The sequence below is a fragment of the Sphaeramia orbicularis genome, chromosome 19 (assembly GCF_902148855.1).
Source record: "Sphaeramia orbicularis chromosome 19, fSphaOr1.1, whole genome shotgun sequence".
NCBI lineage: Eukaryota > Metazoa > Chordata > Actinopteri > Kurtiformes > Apogonidae > Sphaeramia > Sphaeramia orbicularis.
Genome location: NC_043975.1, coordinates 30,596,975 through 30,613,453, shown reverse-complemented (window position 1 = coordinate 30,613,453; position 16,479 = coordinate 30,596,975). Strand labels below are relative to the sequence as shown.

Genomic DNA, 16,479 nt, shown 5'->3' with positions numbered 1-16,479 from the left:
AAAGGGTTAATAGGAATAAAACGAGGAATATGTCTGAAAACAAAATTAACCCAACAGTGTATTTATGTAATACACTTGATTTGCCCATATTTAATGTAATTTCCAAACTCCTCACCTGGAAAGTGAAGTAATCATCTGCAGCCACGTTCATCATGTTGCAAATCTGAAGGAAAAATAATAAAAAAATAAAAAAATAAATAATAATAAAATAACATAAGCAGACACGCAAATGTTTTGTGTTTGTAATAATTATTTTGCAGCATGGAAATAAAATCCAGAGTTGGTTAATTATGAGTTAGTTTTTAATAATGTGTACACGACATGTTTACAGTATTTGATATCATTATACAGTACAATAACCTACACAGCGGCCAAAAAAATAGGTACGACACTCCAATACTTAACCTACTTAGCTTAATTTAGTCTTTAACTTTAGTTATGACACACATTTGCTGTTGTATTATTTCAATAAACTCATACAATGTTTGGGCTGAACCTAAACCTCAACCCCAGATTATAACACTGCCCCCACAGGCTTGTACTGTAGGCACTAGGCATGATGGGTAGTCACTCTGGAATAGGGTCAGTCTGGACTTATCAGACCACATGACCTTTTTCCATAGATGAACAGTCCAATCTTTCTCCTGTCCATTAAACTGATATTTAAGAATTAAGAAGTTACTCCCTCCGTTAATGTAAAAAAAAAAAAAAAAAGTATAAATCAATCAGTGCTGTATTTATCCAATGGAAGAGTCTTACCTACTTACTTACTTAAATCCTGGTGGGCACTTTTTATGGCTGTACATCCTACATATAGGTTCTATTGGCTATCTAGCTTACACCATATACGCTGGATTTTATTTGTGTAAAACGAATGCAACTCATAATTCCCATAATGCATTGCCCTGCAGCCATTTCGAGACACTTACGAAGCCGTTCTCTGCAACGTAGGTCGGTAGTCCGCTAACTAGAGCCCAGTGATCTGCAGGAGGACCCCTGGAGAGAGTGAACGAGAAAAATACACAAACATGCGTGAGGTGAAGAGGTTATTCCCTGAGTGGCATGTTAAACACATCTGACTGTCACTGCATATGTCGACTGTAGAGAAGCTTCACTTTCAATACAAATGATCTGAGCTGTTTCCTCATTTTAGTCCTGAACCCATAAAGACCCAAAGATTCACCCACGACCAAAACCATCTACTGATCTCAACTGTTCAATACCTGTTGAGCCACTAATTCTATCAATACATGTAAATAATTGGTGTAAAATACAGTTATTCATCTTTTCATAGTCATCAGATACGACCCATTTGGACGTTTAGAGGCTCCGTAGTTGCCATGGAAACACCATCATCATCTACCACAGTGATTCACCAGTAAAACCCATGGAGTTGGATCAATATCAGTAGATGGACACACTGGGTTTATATTTATTAAATTAAAAAATGAATAAAAATGAATAAAATATTTACAAAATCTTAAATAAATGAACTAGAATTTAGTAAAACAACAAAAAAGAGCAACAAAATGAACAAAAACAGCCAAGGAGACCAATGAAATTAACAAAAATTGATAATAAATCAACTAAATAATAAGTAACATGAACAAAATAAGTCGCAAACTGAACAAAATTGAAGAAAAACCAATAAACCAATGGAGTTTGATCAATGACAGTGGATGGACACACTGGGTTTATATATATTAAATTAAAAAATGAATAAAAATGAATAAAATATTTACAAAATCTTAAATAAATTAACTAGAATTAAGAAAAAAAAAAACAAAAAAGGGCAACAAAATGAACAAAAACAGCCAAAGAGACCAATAAAATTAACAAAAATTGATAATAAATCAACTAAATAATAAGTAACATAAACAAAATAAGTCGCAAACTGAACAAAATTGAAGCAAAACCAATAAACCAATGGAGTTTGATAAATGACAGTGGATGGACACACTGGGTTTATATATATTAAATTAAAAAATGAATAAAAATGAATAAAATATTTACAAAATCTTAAATAAATGAACTAGAATTAAGTAAAACATAAAAAAGAGCAACAAAATGAACAAAAACAGCCAAGGAGACCAATAAAATTAACAAAAATTGATAATAAATCAACTAAATAATAAGTAACATAAACAAAATAAGTCGCAAACTGAACAAAACTGAAGCAAAACCAATAAACCAATGGAGTTTGATAAATGACAGTGGATGGACACACTGGGTTTATATATATTAAATTAAAAAATGAATAAAAATGAATAAAATATTTACAAAATCTTAAATAATTTAATTATAATTAAGTAAAAAAAAACAAAAAAGAGCAACAAAATGAACAAAAACAGCCAAGGAGACCAATAAAATTAACAAAAATTGATAATAAATCAACTAAATAATAAGTAACATGAACAAAATAAGTCGCAAACTGAACAAAACTGAAGCAAAACTAATAAACCAATGGAGTTTGATAAATGACAGTGGATGGACACACTGAGTTTATATATATTAAATTAAAAATGAATAAAATATTTACAAAATCTTAAATAAATTAACTATAATTAAGTAAAAAGAAAAAAAAGAGCAACAAAATGAGCAAAAACAGCCAAAGAGACCAATAAAATTAACAAAAATGTATAATAAATCAACTAAATAATAAGTAACATGAACAAAATAAGTCGCAAACTGAACAAAATTGAAGCAAAACTAATAAACCAATGGAGTTTGATAAATGACAGTGGATGGACACACTGGGTTTATATATACTAAATTAAAAAATGAATAAAAATGAATAAAATATTTTCAAAATCTTAAATAACTTAACTAGAATTAAGAAAAAAAAAACAAAAAAGTGCAACAAAATGAACAAAAACAGCCAAAGAGACCAATAAAATTTACAAAAATTTATAATAAATCAACTAAATAATAAGTAACATGAACAAAATAAGTCGCAAACTGAACAAAACTGAAGCAAAACCAATAAACTAATGGAGTTTGATAAATGACAGTGGATGGACACACTTGGTTTATGTTATATTTTGCTGAAAAAGTCCCTTTTTCTACAGTTTTCTCTGTTTCTAATATAATAACCCTCACCTTTAATCTGAGCTTTACATGATCAGTGAGTTAAATAATGGCTAATACTAGATTTTCACTGAAAAAATGCAAAATAAAGGAAATAATATTGCAATAAATTGTGGTAAATCCCTTTAAGAAAGATGAAATATAGAGAAAAATTCATTTCATTTCATTTGTTTATTTATTTCGAGCATTTACAGAAAACATGCAAATTCAAAATAAAAAAAAAATAAATAAAAATCATTCATCTATACTCGAAAAGGACTGGGAAGAAAAAAAACTTATTTAATCCCACCCCCATTCTCATCATCAAATAACTGAACATAATAACATTTTAAATACTCACTCCTGTCCTTTGACTTCAAGCCAGAACAATGAACAACATAGAACAAAATAGGCCTAAACCAAATTAGAATAAACTCATTTGACAGTATTTACATTGCATAACCAAATGTGTGTAAAAAAAAATAGAAACAAATAGAAAAAAAAAATCATTCGGGAACTAACACAAAAGTAGCGCTGGGTCTTTATGGGTTAACCCAGATAACCCAGATGCCTCCTTTGACTGATTTATTAAAACTGACTGTGTGTTTGATCATTAAGTTCCTGAACTAAATTAGCACTTTTACATTGACAGTATGTAAGCAGTATTCTTTAATTTCTTAATCTCATGATGCTTTTTAATGTTGTTTGTAAGTACTGCTACTCACGGTATGACTTTGATTTCTTCTTTGGCTTCCAGGAGGTAGTCGATGATCTTGTAAAAGATGACTTCCTGGATAAGAAGCAGATGCAGAAAGTATTGATCATCCTTTTAGTGCACAAGATAGTAAAAAAATGTATGAGGGATACCCCCTGTGATGGAGGTTCCTTTATTTTTATCCATTTCTTACCCTGCCATCTGGTGTTTTTGGTCCTTTATAGGGTTCCACATCTCCGAGTTTCACCGGCCATTCGTCGTAAAATTCCTGTAGGGCGTGGAAAGACAGACACGTGAATCATTTATGTTCTTTATTCCTGTAGGTATTAACGCAACATGGCGGTTAAAGTTGCGGACAAACCTTCTCTTTGGTCATGTCGAGGAGGCCCACTGAGTATCGCTCACACTGCAGGTAGGTTCTTACAGTGTACAGCGCTTTGTGGAACTGTCTCTCAATGTCCGTTAACTCCTCAAACACTTTACTGGCGGACCACAGCAGAACCTGGAGGAAGAAATAACAATGGTGCAAAGTAAGATAAGACAAGACAAGATAAGACAAGACAAGACAAGACAAGACAAGACAAGACAAGACAAGACAAGTTAAGATAAGATAAGATAAGATAAGATAAGATAAGACAAGACAAGACAAGACAAGACAAGACAAGACAAGACAAGACAAGTTAAGATAAGATAAGATAAGATAAGATAAGATAAGATAAGATAAGATAAGACAAGACAAGACAAGACAAGACAAGACAAGACAAGACAAGACAAGACAAGACAAGACAAGACAAGTTAAGATAAGATAAGATAAGATAAGATAAGATAAGATAAGATAAGATAAGATAAGTTAAGATAAGATAAGATAAGATAAGATAAGACAAGTTAAGATAAGATAAGATAAGATAAGAAAAGATAAGATAAGATAAGACAAGTTAAGATAAGATAAGATAAGAAAAGATAAGATAAGATAAGTTAAGATAAGACAAGACAAGATAAGTTAAGATAAGATAGATAAGATAAGTTAAGATAAGATAAGATAAGATAAGACAAGTTAAGATAAGATAAGATAAGTTAAGATAAGATAAGATAAGACAAGACAAGACAAGATAAGTTAAGATAAGATAAGATAAGATAAGACAAGACAAGACAAGACAAGATAAGTTAAGATAAGATAAGACAAGACAAGACAAGACAAGATAAGTTAAGATAAGATAGATAAGATAAGATAAGATAAGTTAAGATAAGATAGATAAGATAGGATAAGATAAGTTAAGATAAGATAAGATAAGATAAGATAAGAAAAGATAAGATAAGACAAGACAAGATAAGTTAAGATAAGATAGATAAGATAAGATAAGATAAGAGAAGAGAAGAGAAGAGGAGAGAAGAGAAGAGAAGAGAAGAGAAGAGAAGAGAAGAGAAGAGAAGAGAAGAGAAGAGAAGAGAAGAGAAGAGAAGAGAAGAAGAGAAGAGAAGAGAAGAGAAGAGAAGAGAAGAGAAGATATTCCTTCAGTGATCCCACAATGGGGACATTCCCAGTGTTGTCAGCAGCATAAAACATACACATAAACATACACATACACGTAAAACAAACAGTTATATAAATTTGAATAAAAAAGTGTTTAAAAAAGAGAGTGCAAATATGGTTTGATATGATGTAGTGTAATGGTTATAAATATAAAAAAATATATATATACAGGGTGGGGAAGCAAAATTTACAATATTTTGAGGCAGGGATTGAAAGACAGTGTATGACCAATTAGTTTATTGAAAGTCATGAGAATTTATTTGCCACAAGAAAATTGACATAATAGAAAATGTTTTTATTCTATGTGTCCTCCTTCTTTCTCAATAACTGCCTTCACACGCTTCCTGAAACTTGCGCAAGTGTTCCTCAAATATTCGGGTGACAACTTCTCCCATTCTTCTTTAATAGTATCTTTAAGAAAGTCGACATTGCTGTGTGATGTTCTATTGGTAGCATGTTCTAAAACGCCCCAAATAACATAATCCAGAGGGTTTAGATCTGGGCTAGAAGGCGGCCATAAACATGATTCCAAAAAATTGCTAAAGTTGGATTTGTTGCTGTTGTCAACAAGTGTTTTGGTGTTCTTGTGTAAGATTTGAACTTCAAATCATATTTTACTGCATTTCTAACGGTCTTGTTGTCTACCTCAAGTTCAGTTGTCATTTTTCTCATGGATTTGGTTGGATCCTTTAGGATTTTGGATTTGAGAGCTTTAATAAAAGCTTTGGTACGTTTTTTGTTGCTTCCTCCACTTCCAGACTTTCTCGTAATAGTTTTGCTCATAGTCATTCTCTTCTTTCCATTATAAACAGTCTTTATGGACACTCCAACTATTTTTAAAATCTCCTTTGGTGTGACGAGTGCATTCAGCAAATCACACACTCTTTGACGTTTATTTTCCTGATTACTCATATGGGCAAAAGTTTCTGAAAAGGTATGGATAATAGTGTTAGGTATGATTATGACATCAATATATGTTTGGTTTCAAAACAATTGACGTAGTGCCTGCTGAGAAAAAACAACTAAATGTTCATTGTAAATTTTGCTTCCCCACCCTGTATAAATACGGATTTGAATATATACAACATAAATGGAATGGAGGGAGGGTTATTACACCACATATGTAGACCACATATGTGGTGATCAATGAGCATTGTTAGGCTTACGAACGTATCCCCAAAAGGTAAATTAGTAACAGTTAGAGCAGTTTTAACCCATAAAGACCCAAACATCCACCAATGACCAAAACCATCTACTGATCTAAACTGTCTAATACCTGTTGATCCACTAATTCTATCAATACATGTAAATAATTGCTGTAAAATACAGTTTGTTATCTTTTCATTGTCATCAGATATGACCCATTTGGACGTTCAGAGGCTCTGTAGTTACCATGGAAACACCATTATCTTCTACAACATTGATTCACCAGTTAAACCCATGGAGTTTGATCAGTGACAGTGGATGGAGACACATAGTTTATGTTCAGTTAATGATGTTTGACTGAAAAAGTCACTTTTCCTTAGTTGTTTTTCTGTTTCTGATGTAATATTCTTTGAATTCACTCTGATCTTTAATGAACATCTACATGATCAGTGAATTAAATGTAGGAAAATATAGGATTTACTCCAAAAAATGCACAATACAGAAGTTAGTATTAAAATAAATGGTGATAAATCACTTAAAAAAAAAGGCTAAATATGGAGAAAAAAAAATCAATTGGTGAAAAAGTAATTTTTTCTTCATTTTTCTCTGTTTTGTTTTAGCTATAATAAACATCTAAAAATTTGGTTAAAAAAGAAAAAACAAAAAAAAAAACACGAAGTAAAATGAACAAAAATACCCAAAGTGATCAATAAAATGAACAAAACACAAAGACACTGGGTTTATATATATTAAATTAAAAAATGAATAAAAATGAATAAAATATTTACAAAATCCTCAATAAATTAACCAAAATTAAGTAAAAAAGAAAAAAAAGAAACAAAATAAACAAAAACAGCCAAAGAGATCAATAAAATGAACAAAAATTAATAATAAATAAACAAAATAATAAGTAATATGAATAAAATAAGCCACAAACTGAACAAAATTGAAGACAGTGGATGGAGACACTTGTTTTATGTTTAGTTAATGACATATTTGACTGAAAAAGTAACTTTTTCTTCAGTTTTCTGTTTCTGATATAATAACCTTTGAATTTACTCTGAGTTTTAATAAACATCTAAAAATTCAGTTCAAAAAGCAACAAAATAAACAAAAACAGCCAAAGTGACCAATAAAATGGACAAAAATGTATAATAAATTAACAAAATAATAAGTAACATGAAGAAAATAAGCCCCAAACTGAACAAAGTTTAAGAAAAACAAATAAACCCACAGTTTGATAAATGACAGTGAATGGAGACACTTGTCTAAAAATTCAGGAAAAAAAAAAAAACAAAAAACAAAACAAGCAGTAAAATGAACAAAAATACCCAAAATGATCAATAACATGAACAAAACACAAAGACACAGGGTTTATATATATTAAATTAAAAAGTGAATGAAAATGACGGTGAATGGAGACACTTGTCTAAAAATTCAGTTAAAAAAAAACAAACAAACAAAAACAAGCAACAAAATGAACAAAAATTACATTCAGTTAATGATATATTTTACTGTATAAGTCACTTTTTGTTCAGTTTTCTTTGTTTTTGATATAATAACCCTTAACTTTAATCTGAGCTTTAGTGAACATCTGCATGATCAGTGAATTAAATATTGGAAAATATCTGATTTCCTCTAAAAAAAAAAAAGCAAAATATGGAGGATTATTTCTTAATAAATGGTGTTAAATCACTTAGGAAATGTTAAATTCGGAGAAAAAACGTCATTTGAGAAGTGCTACAAAAGTATCACTGGGTCTTTATGGGTTCGTTGATGTTCCTGCTGGATTAAATTGCAGTAAAACCCCGCTAATAGGTTTTATTTGTGGTGGTTTTGTTTACCTGACTCCTCCTGGACTCCACATTGAACATGTAGGCTGTGTGATGTTGCAGCGCGATGACTTGAGCAAAGTTCATGTACTTGTGGAAGAGCTGGAGACATGATCAGATTGGAGAATTCATCAATACACAGACAAAAACACAACAATTCAAACCATGACATGTGACTATATTTGCCCTTAACCCTTTCATTCATGAATTATGAGAACCTTAATCAAGATTTTTTTTTTTCCTGAGTGTTTTTATTCCTCTTTAGGCATGAAAAAAAACCCAATGTGATTGATTTTTTTTTTTTTTTTTTTTTTAATCAACCTGTTTTTCATGGAGTTACAAAAATGTCCACTCAGCTACACCATGAATTTTATTCTCGAAGCAAAGAAACATGTATTTAAAACCCAATGTCATAAAGTGATATGAAAACAGTGAAATGAAACCATGTTTAATGCAGCTAATCTGATGTTTTCTCACATTTTAACATATTCTAATACTAGTTATTACTCACTTCATGGTGATAATATGCAAAAAAAATAAATATTAACAATTGATTTCCACTCAAGAACCAATCAAGAACAGCAAAGTTACAATAATGGTATGAATTGCAGTTTATGAGATGATGCATAAGTGTCCACTGTGTTGGCTGATATGGAACTAAAACAACTAAACCCATGAATATACAAGATTAAAGCTTTAGAGCAGGGGTGTCAAAGTCATTTTAATTTGGGGGCCACATTCAGCCCAATTTGATCTCAAGCGGGCCAAACCATTAAAATTATAGCATAAAAACCCATAAATAATGACAACTCAAAGTTTTTCTCTTCATTTTAGTGCAAAAAAACCCATTAAATTATGAAAATATTTACATTTACAAACTATCTTCTCATAAAAAAGATGTGAACAACCAGAAAAAATTTAATTTCTTTAACCCTCCGGTATCCCGTCCAGCAAGGCCCTTTCTAAACACAAAGTGTGCTTTTTTGGCACACTTGTGGAATAATGTCAAAAAAAATTTCATACAGTTAGTTTTTAATTTTTTTACACTTTTTTCTATTTCATCAACTTGAGCTGTAAATAAAAATACTAAATACTCAATAATTGTCACATTTTTTAACCCTTTAAATGCCGTGTTTGTAATGTAAACAAACCTTTTTTTTTGGATGGAAATAACGCAAAAAATTATTTTCTTTCAGTATACTACATAAAAGTGGATCACATATTATTTGATTTTTTCATCCTGGCATATGTCAATGATTAACTCCAACATTGGTTAATTTGCATTATTATTATTATTATTATTATTATTATTATTATTATTATTATTATTAGTGGCGCTAGGTCAAATGTTCAAAAATACTAGCATCTGTCACCAAGTGTGCGTAAAATGCACACCTATAAATCAAACTATTAAATATTATATATATATATATTGATTTATTTTTCTGCTCTAATTTGATTTTATTTTTATAAATCAAGGTCAGCCCTAATCATACACATCAAATGGAAGAAATAGTGCGTTTTAGGCACACTTGGGAGACAGATGCTAGTCTTGTAATTTTCTTTTGTTTACAATGTACACATTTTAATTGGTGGCCAGAATTTTAAAGATCATGCAAAAATGAACAACTTTTGAATTCTAACCTTATTTAAATTGTGAAAAATAATATGAAGTTTTTTAAAAACGAAGTGCAAAGTGTGCCTAAAAGGCGCACCTGGATACCGGAGGTTTAAAAAAAAATAGGCTAAATTTGAACAACATTATACCTCAACTTATCACTTGCACATGTGCATTACACACAATGTTACACAAACATAATATTGTTGAAATTTTGAAGTTTGGAATGCATAACTGAAATAAGAATGTCTACAGTATTAAGTGTCAACTTATGAACACAACTTACAAATCGGATCTACAAATCCACAAAACATTTAGTAACAGACAGAATATTGTTAAAATTGTACTTAATTTTCAAGTTGTTCACATTTTATTGTTAGGGTTATTAGACTATTATTTTACTGTAGATCCCATTGGGCTAAAACCACTTCAACACCTTTGATTGTTCATCTCTTCTGTGTAATTTTTGCACTCCATAATATCATGCTGCGGGCCGGATTGGAACCTTTGGAGGGCCAGGTTTGGCCCACGGGCCGCATCTTTGACACCTGTGCTGTAGAGTAACTGTCCACTGTAGTGACCGCTATGCATGAAAGGGTTAATAAGCATTTGGATGAATCTTATATCAGACTGGTCAATAAAAGTCTTATATACAGTATGTTCAGATATACATATGTTTTCTATCCTTTTTCACATTCCACTATGGGCTGTCAGACTCTTCCAAATCCATATTCCATAGGTGGACAGTAGCTCCATGTCATCCAACTGGGATTATATACAAAATGCAAAACATACACTATAAGCATCATCATTTTTCAGTCAACATAGAGTGAATACACAGATATCAGACTGCATTTTTATCAGCTCAGACCAGAGCTCTGTATATATTATTTCCACCAACCCTTCCATTACATTTCTTAACTCTCTTTCAGTTCATGTGCATCGTCATTATAACCCAGAATCAGTCTCAACATTCTGTAAAAACATCATTTCCATCAAACCCTTTGAACGCTTTAGTGCACAAACTTGTCGTTTTCTTTCAATCACACACTTTCTTCCGGAGTCAAATGCTCAAATAGCAACTTCACTGAGTCATTCAGGTAAGATTGGCTCCCGCTAATGTCATGGTGTTTTTCACTCAACTAAGGAGATGTAATTAGGCTAGTGATCTGTATTCAGCTGCAATTTGACATCGGCAGAATACTGGGTCTTAAAAGGCAGCTGCGATGTGGTATGGATTTCAGATGTCTGAACGCTCGCAGATGGAAAAGGTGATATTAACTCTGCCGACTGTGCTTTAAAGTAAATACACTAGAGCATGGATGGCAAACATACGGTCCGTGGACCAAAACCGGCCCGCCAAAGGGTCCAATCCGGCCCGTGGGATGAATTTGACAAATGTAAAAATTACACTGAAGATATTAACAATCAAGGATGTCACATTTCAGGGGTCATATATATATATATATATATATATATATATATATATATATATATATATATATATATATATATATATATATATATATATAGATAGATAGATAGATAGATAGATAGATATAGATATAGATATAGGTATATATAGATAGATAGATAGATAGATAGATAGATAGATAGATAGATAGATAGATAGATAGATAGATATAGATATAGATATAGATATGTAGATATAGATATAGATATAGATATAGATATGTAGATATAGATATAGATATAGATATAGATATAGATATAGATAGATATAGATATAGATATAGATATAGATATACCAGTTCTCAAATGCAATGTTGACATTTTGCGTATGTTGTTATATTTTGACTTGTTTTTTTTATTTGATTTTATTCTTTCTTAATGCTTTGATTAATTTTAGTAACTGTGATTTTAGTCTTCTGTACAGCACTTTGGTCCACTGTTATGGAAGAGGATTAGGGCCAGTGGGATAAAAAAAATAAATAAAATAAAATAAAATAAAATAAAATAAAATAATAATAATAATAATAATAATAATAAATAAACAAATAAGTAGAATTCTGAGAAAAAAAAAGTCAGAATTCTGAGAAAAACAAGAAGTCAGAATTCTGAGTCTAATCTCAGAATTCTGACTTTTTGTTTTCCTCAGAATTCTGACTTTTTTCCTCAGAATTCTGACTTTTTTTTCTCCTCAGAATAATAATAAAAAACAAACATTGGACTTTTTTTTTTTTTCCCAGTGGCCCTAATCCTCTTCCGTACACTGTGGTTGTTTTTAAAGTGCTTTATAAACAAAGTTAGATTGGATTAGATAATAGTAGTAGTGTAAAAAAAACAAAAAACAAAATACAATTACATAAAAATATTTACATCAATAAACTATCTTTTCACAAAAAAGGTGATTAACCTGAACAAATATGAACAACCTGAAATGTCTTAACAGAAGTGTAATTTTAACAATTATTCTGCCTGTTATTAAACATTTTCTATATTTCTTAGATCCTCTGTGATCTGTACGTTGTAACGCACGTGTGTAAATGACAAACTGAGACATAATATAGTTAAAATTGCAATTATTTATATTAAAACACTTCAGGTTGTTTATGTTATTCACATTTTTAAGGAAGCTTTGTCGATGTAAACATTTCCATTATGTGATTTTACTTTTTTCATTATAACTATGTCATTATTTTACTGGTCCGGCCCATGTCAGATCATAATGGGGCCGTATGTGGACCCTGAACCAGAATAAGTTCCACACCCTTGCACTAGAACATACAGGACAAGTAGCTTTATGTGATATAACAGTGATCAAATTCAAGTTCTATTTCGGAGACGGTCTGTAATCTCATTATCAAGCGGGTGCCAAAGTGTCCTTGTGCAAAATGTCACCAATTTGTCCAGTGTGTAAGCCACGGCATGTTCCCTAACGTGTGAATCGTACCTTCTCATCCTCTGCTGTGAAACTGTCAGCTCCTATTTTGTTTAGTACCATGACGACTCCAAGGCACTCTTTCTCGGCCATCAGAGGGAAAGTGAGCATGCATTTAGTCTTATATCCTGTCTGTTTGTCCACAAAGTCACAGAACTTTGGATTCTGTATTGAAAGAAGAAAAAAAATTAGAAGAAGTTCTGTTAAATACACTCAATAACACTCTTTTAGTATTCATCTCTGTTTAAGTGTTTACACATTTTTGATCTTATGTAAATAATTCTGCAAATATGAAGCTTTTATTTTACTTTTCAGGGTGACATTGTTTGTAAAATAGCTATTTGACATTTACAGAAATTTGATTTAATATACAACATCCCTGTCAAATAAACTCACGAAATAAAATATACAAATACAACTCATTTTACTTACTCTTACACTTGAAATTGTTTACATATTTATTCATCTGTCTGATTCATTATATCTACTTTTTAATTTCATTTTCAGACACATTCCCTTTTTTATTCCTATTTAAACACATCAGTCATCATTTTGACCCGGTACAATGATTACATTCTGAGTCCCAGTTACACTTTATTTATTAAGAATAAATCCCGTTGTCATAATCACTTCATGAGAAAGATAAAAAATATTTTATTCCAAATTTATTGTGTCATATAGTTCGATCATCCCTTTTAAACATATAACTAAAATAAGTACTTTAGAAGAACTCATATTAGTTTTTTGGCTGTAATTATTAATGGATAAGATGGCTCAGCAGACTTTACATTTTTCATAAATCTATTGAATATTCAGTGTGGATGTTGGATACATACCATGCATCGGCGCCAATAGAAGTCCGTTCCTACTTTAGTCACTTTGAAACTATATTTTTTCACAGTTTTTCATCTATGTACCACTGCACACATACGATCTATTAACTTGAAATCAATACATCAGCTTCATCAAGTCATTTGAGTCGAATAACATTAGTAAAAAACAGACTTTTTATAGTTTATTATGTATAACAGTAGATTCCTGCTTATTTTATCTTATTATATCAGCCACGTCGTTATTGTAAATTAGAATCATTCTTCAACTAATTTACCTGTTTCAATAAAGTAGAGGTCAACCGAAATGGGTTTTTCTAAGGAAGATGCCGATTTTTAAACATTTGGTCAGCCGATTATCGACATCTACAGTCGATTTTTGAGGCTGATATTTAAGGCAGATTTTTTTTTTTTTTTTTTTTGTTTTAAAGCACATTGACTACAGTGTTAAAATTAAGTAGAAGTCGACCGTTATGGGTTTTTCTAAGGCAGATACTGATTTTTAAACATTTGGTCAGCCGATTGACGATATCTACCACCAATTTTTGAGGCTGATATTTAAGGCTGATTTTTTTTTTTTTAAGCACATTGACTGTAAAATACAATTGAAACACTCAGATAATGAAGGTTTTTATGCAGCAATAAAATTAGATTATTAATACTGATTAAGTATCTTAACAGTTTTACTACTGATCAAATATCTGCTTTAAAGAAAAAATTAAGGCAGATGGTCGATATTGAAAAAAATCTATATATCGGTCCTTCTAAAATAAAGGTTATGTAAATAAATAAATATTCTATGCAATCCATAATAGTGTGCAAATTTTACAGATTCCTTTATTTACATTTTTTTTTTTTTTTTTTTGGGAACTGATTCGATTCCACCTTTCAAACACCAGTTTTAACCACAGGAAACAACTGCTTCCAGAGTTTCCAGTGACCCATCATCTGCATATACTCTGTCCACTGGATCACTTCTCACCTTTGTAACATCCGGGACGTTTTGCGGCTTTTTGGTGAGCGCTGTGTGACCCACGATCCCCATATCAAGAGGGAACACAATCTCCCCCTGCGGATGGACCAGGTTTGCCTCATATTTGGACGTTGGAGTCACGTCAAAGAGACATGTGGCCAGCTCAGGTGTTCCGTTTCTGGACCTGCACATGTAATATCCCACCCTGTCCGCCTGCACGATCATGGCGATTCTCTGCAGGACTTTGTGCAGACTCTGCTCCATGTTCCCCGGTTTCTGGAGCTCCTGGACCAGCTCGAAGATGACGTTGGCCTCTTGGATGGCGTTAACATCCTTGAAGGAAGCTTCTTTCACGTCTACGGTGGTGGAAAAAGCTGCGGTCAGGGCTTCCGCGCGCACCTTCTTATCGAAGTATTCTTTGGCGAACTGTGGATTGTTCTCCAGGTATTTCTCCACACTGTCCTTGTCTGCCATTGTGATCACTGGTTGGTATCCCTGCTACAAAAACATCACCTGTAAGGATGTAGATAGATAGATAGATAGATAGATAAATAGGAGGGATGGTGGAGGTGAGGTGGGCCTACAGGGTCAGGAGCATCAGTAGAATCCGTGGGAGCAGACGTGCATCCTCCTCCGTGGTGTGTCTAAGGTGTCCCGTGTCTGGCGGCAGACACACAACAGAGTGCGGCTTAGAGGCTGAACGGATCAACGGGCTGCTAATTAATGTGACGTCATGACATTAAAACCCCTACTCTTAAGCATCTTTAACCCGTAAATCCCAGCGCTGATCATTTTATACCCAGCACCCTCCTCGTGTGTGTGTGTGTGTGTGTGTGTGAGAGAGAGAGGGAGAGAGAGAGAGTGTGTTGTCAGGTCAGATGCCGGGTCTGATGGACAGGATGGGGAGGGGGGGGCTGGGAAAAACAAAAAGACTGAGGGCCCCTTCACTTCAGTACTGCAAATTTCATAAACTCTACTTTTTGGATGGAAGTAAATTTCATTTTGCCAGAATTTTTCTCTTCCCTTATGTAAAATAATTGAGAAAAATAATAAATTTGGGGCCCCTACATTAAAAAAAAGAAAAAAAAAGAAAAAAAGAAAAAGACTTAGGGCCCCATCGCTTCAAAGCATCAAAGCAGCAAACCACACCAACTGTACTTTTTGGATGGAGGTAAATTTCATTTTGCCAGAATTTTTCTCTTCTCTTATGTAAAATAATTGAGAAAAATAATACATTTGGGGCCCCCACATAAAAAAAAAAAAAAAAAAAAAAAAAAAAAAACAGACTTAGGGCCCCATCGCTTCAAAGCTGCAAACCTTCAAACCACGCCAACTGTAATTTTTGGATGGAGGTAAATTTCATTTTGCCAGAAATTTTCTCTTCCCTTATGTAAAATAACTGAGAAAAATAATACATTTGGATCCCCTACATAAAAAAAAAAAAAAAAAAAGACTTAGGGCCCCATCGCTTCAAAGCTGCAAACCTTCAAACCACACCAACTGTAATTTTTGGATGGAGGTAAATGTCATTTTGCCAGAAATTTTCTCTTCTGTTATGTAAAATAACTGACAAAAATAAAAAATTTGTGGCCCCTGTGAAAAACCAAAAAACCAAAAAAAAAAAAAGACTGAGGGCCCCATTACTTTAATACTGCAAACTACATAAACTCTACTTTTTGGATGGAAGTAAATTTCATTTTGCCAGAATTTTTCTCTTCCCTTATGTAAAATAATTGAGAAAAATAATACATTTGGGGCCCCTACATAAAAAAACAAACAAAAAAAAAACAGACTTAGGGCCCCATCGCTTCAAAGCTGCAAACCTTCAAACCACGCCAACTGTAATTTTTGGATGGAGGTAAATTT

The 16,479-nt window shown here is 32.1% G+C and overlaps 1 protein-coding gene across 1 annotated transcript in view; it reads right to left on the bottom strand.

The window, feature by feature from the left end:
• The window catches only part of pde6c (phosphodiesterase 6C, cGMP-specific, cone, alpha prime), a 38,281-nt gene extending 22,932 nt beyond the window's left edge, over window positions 1-15,349 (bottom strand). Inside the window, exons 1-8 of the mRNA XM_030163374.1 lie at window positions 14,623-15,349; window positions 12,823-12,975; window positions 8,303-8,392; window positions 4,143-4,283; window positions 3,975-4,049; window positions 3,792-3,856; window positions 930-996; window positions 116-163 (exon numbers count right to left, since the gene is read on the bottom strand). Of these exons, the coding sequence (XP_030019234.1) occupies window positions 116-163; window positions 930-996; window positions 3,792-3,856; window positions 3,975-4,049; window positions 4,143-4,283; window positions 8,303-8,392; window positions 12,823-12,975; window positions 14,623-15,087 (1,104 nt within the window). The 5' untranslated portion in view covers window positions 15,088-15,349. The remainder of the gene's footprint in view (window positions 1-115; window positions 164-929; window positions 997-3,791; window positions 3,857-3,974; window positions 4,050-4,142; window positions 4,284-8,302; window positions 8,393-12,822; window positions 12,976-14,622) is intronic.
• Window positions 15,350-16,479: the final 1,130 nt, after the last annotated feature.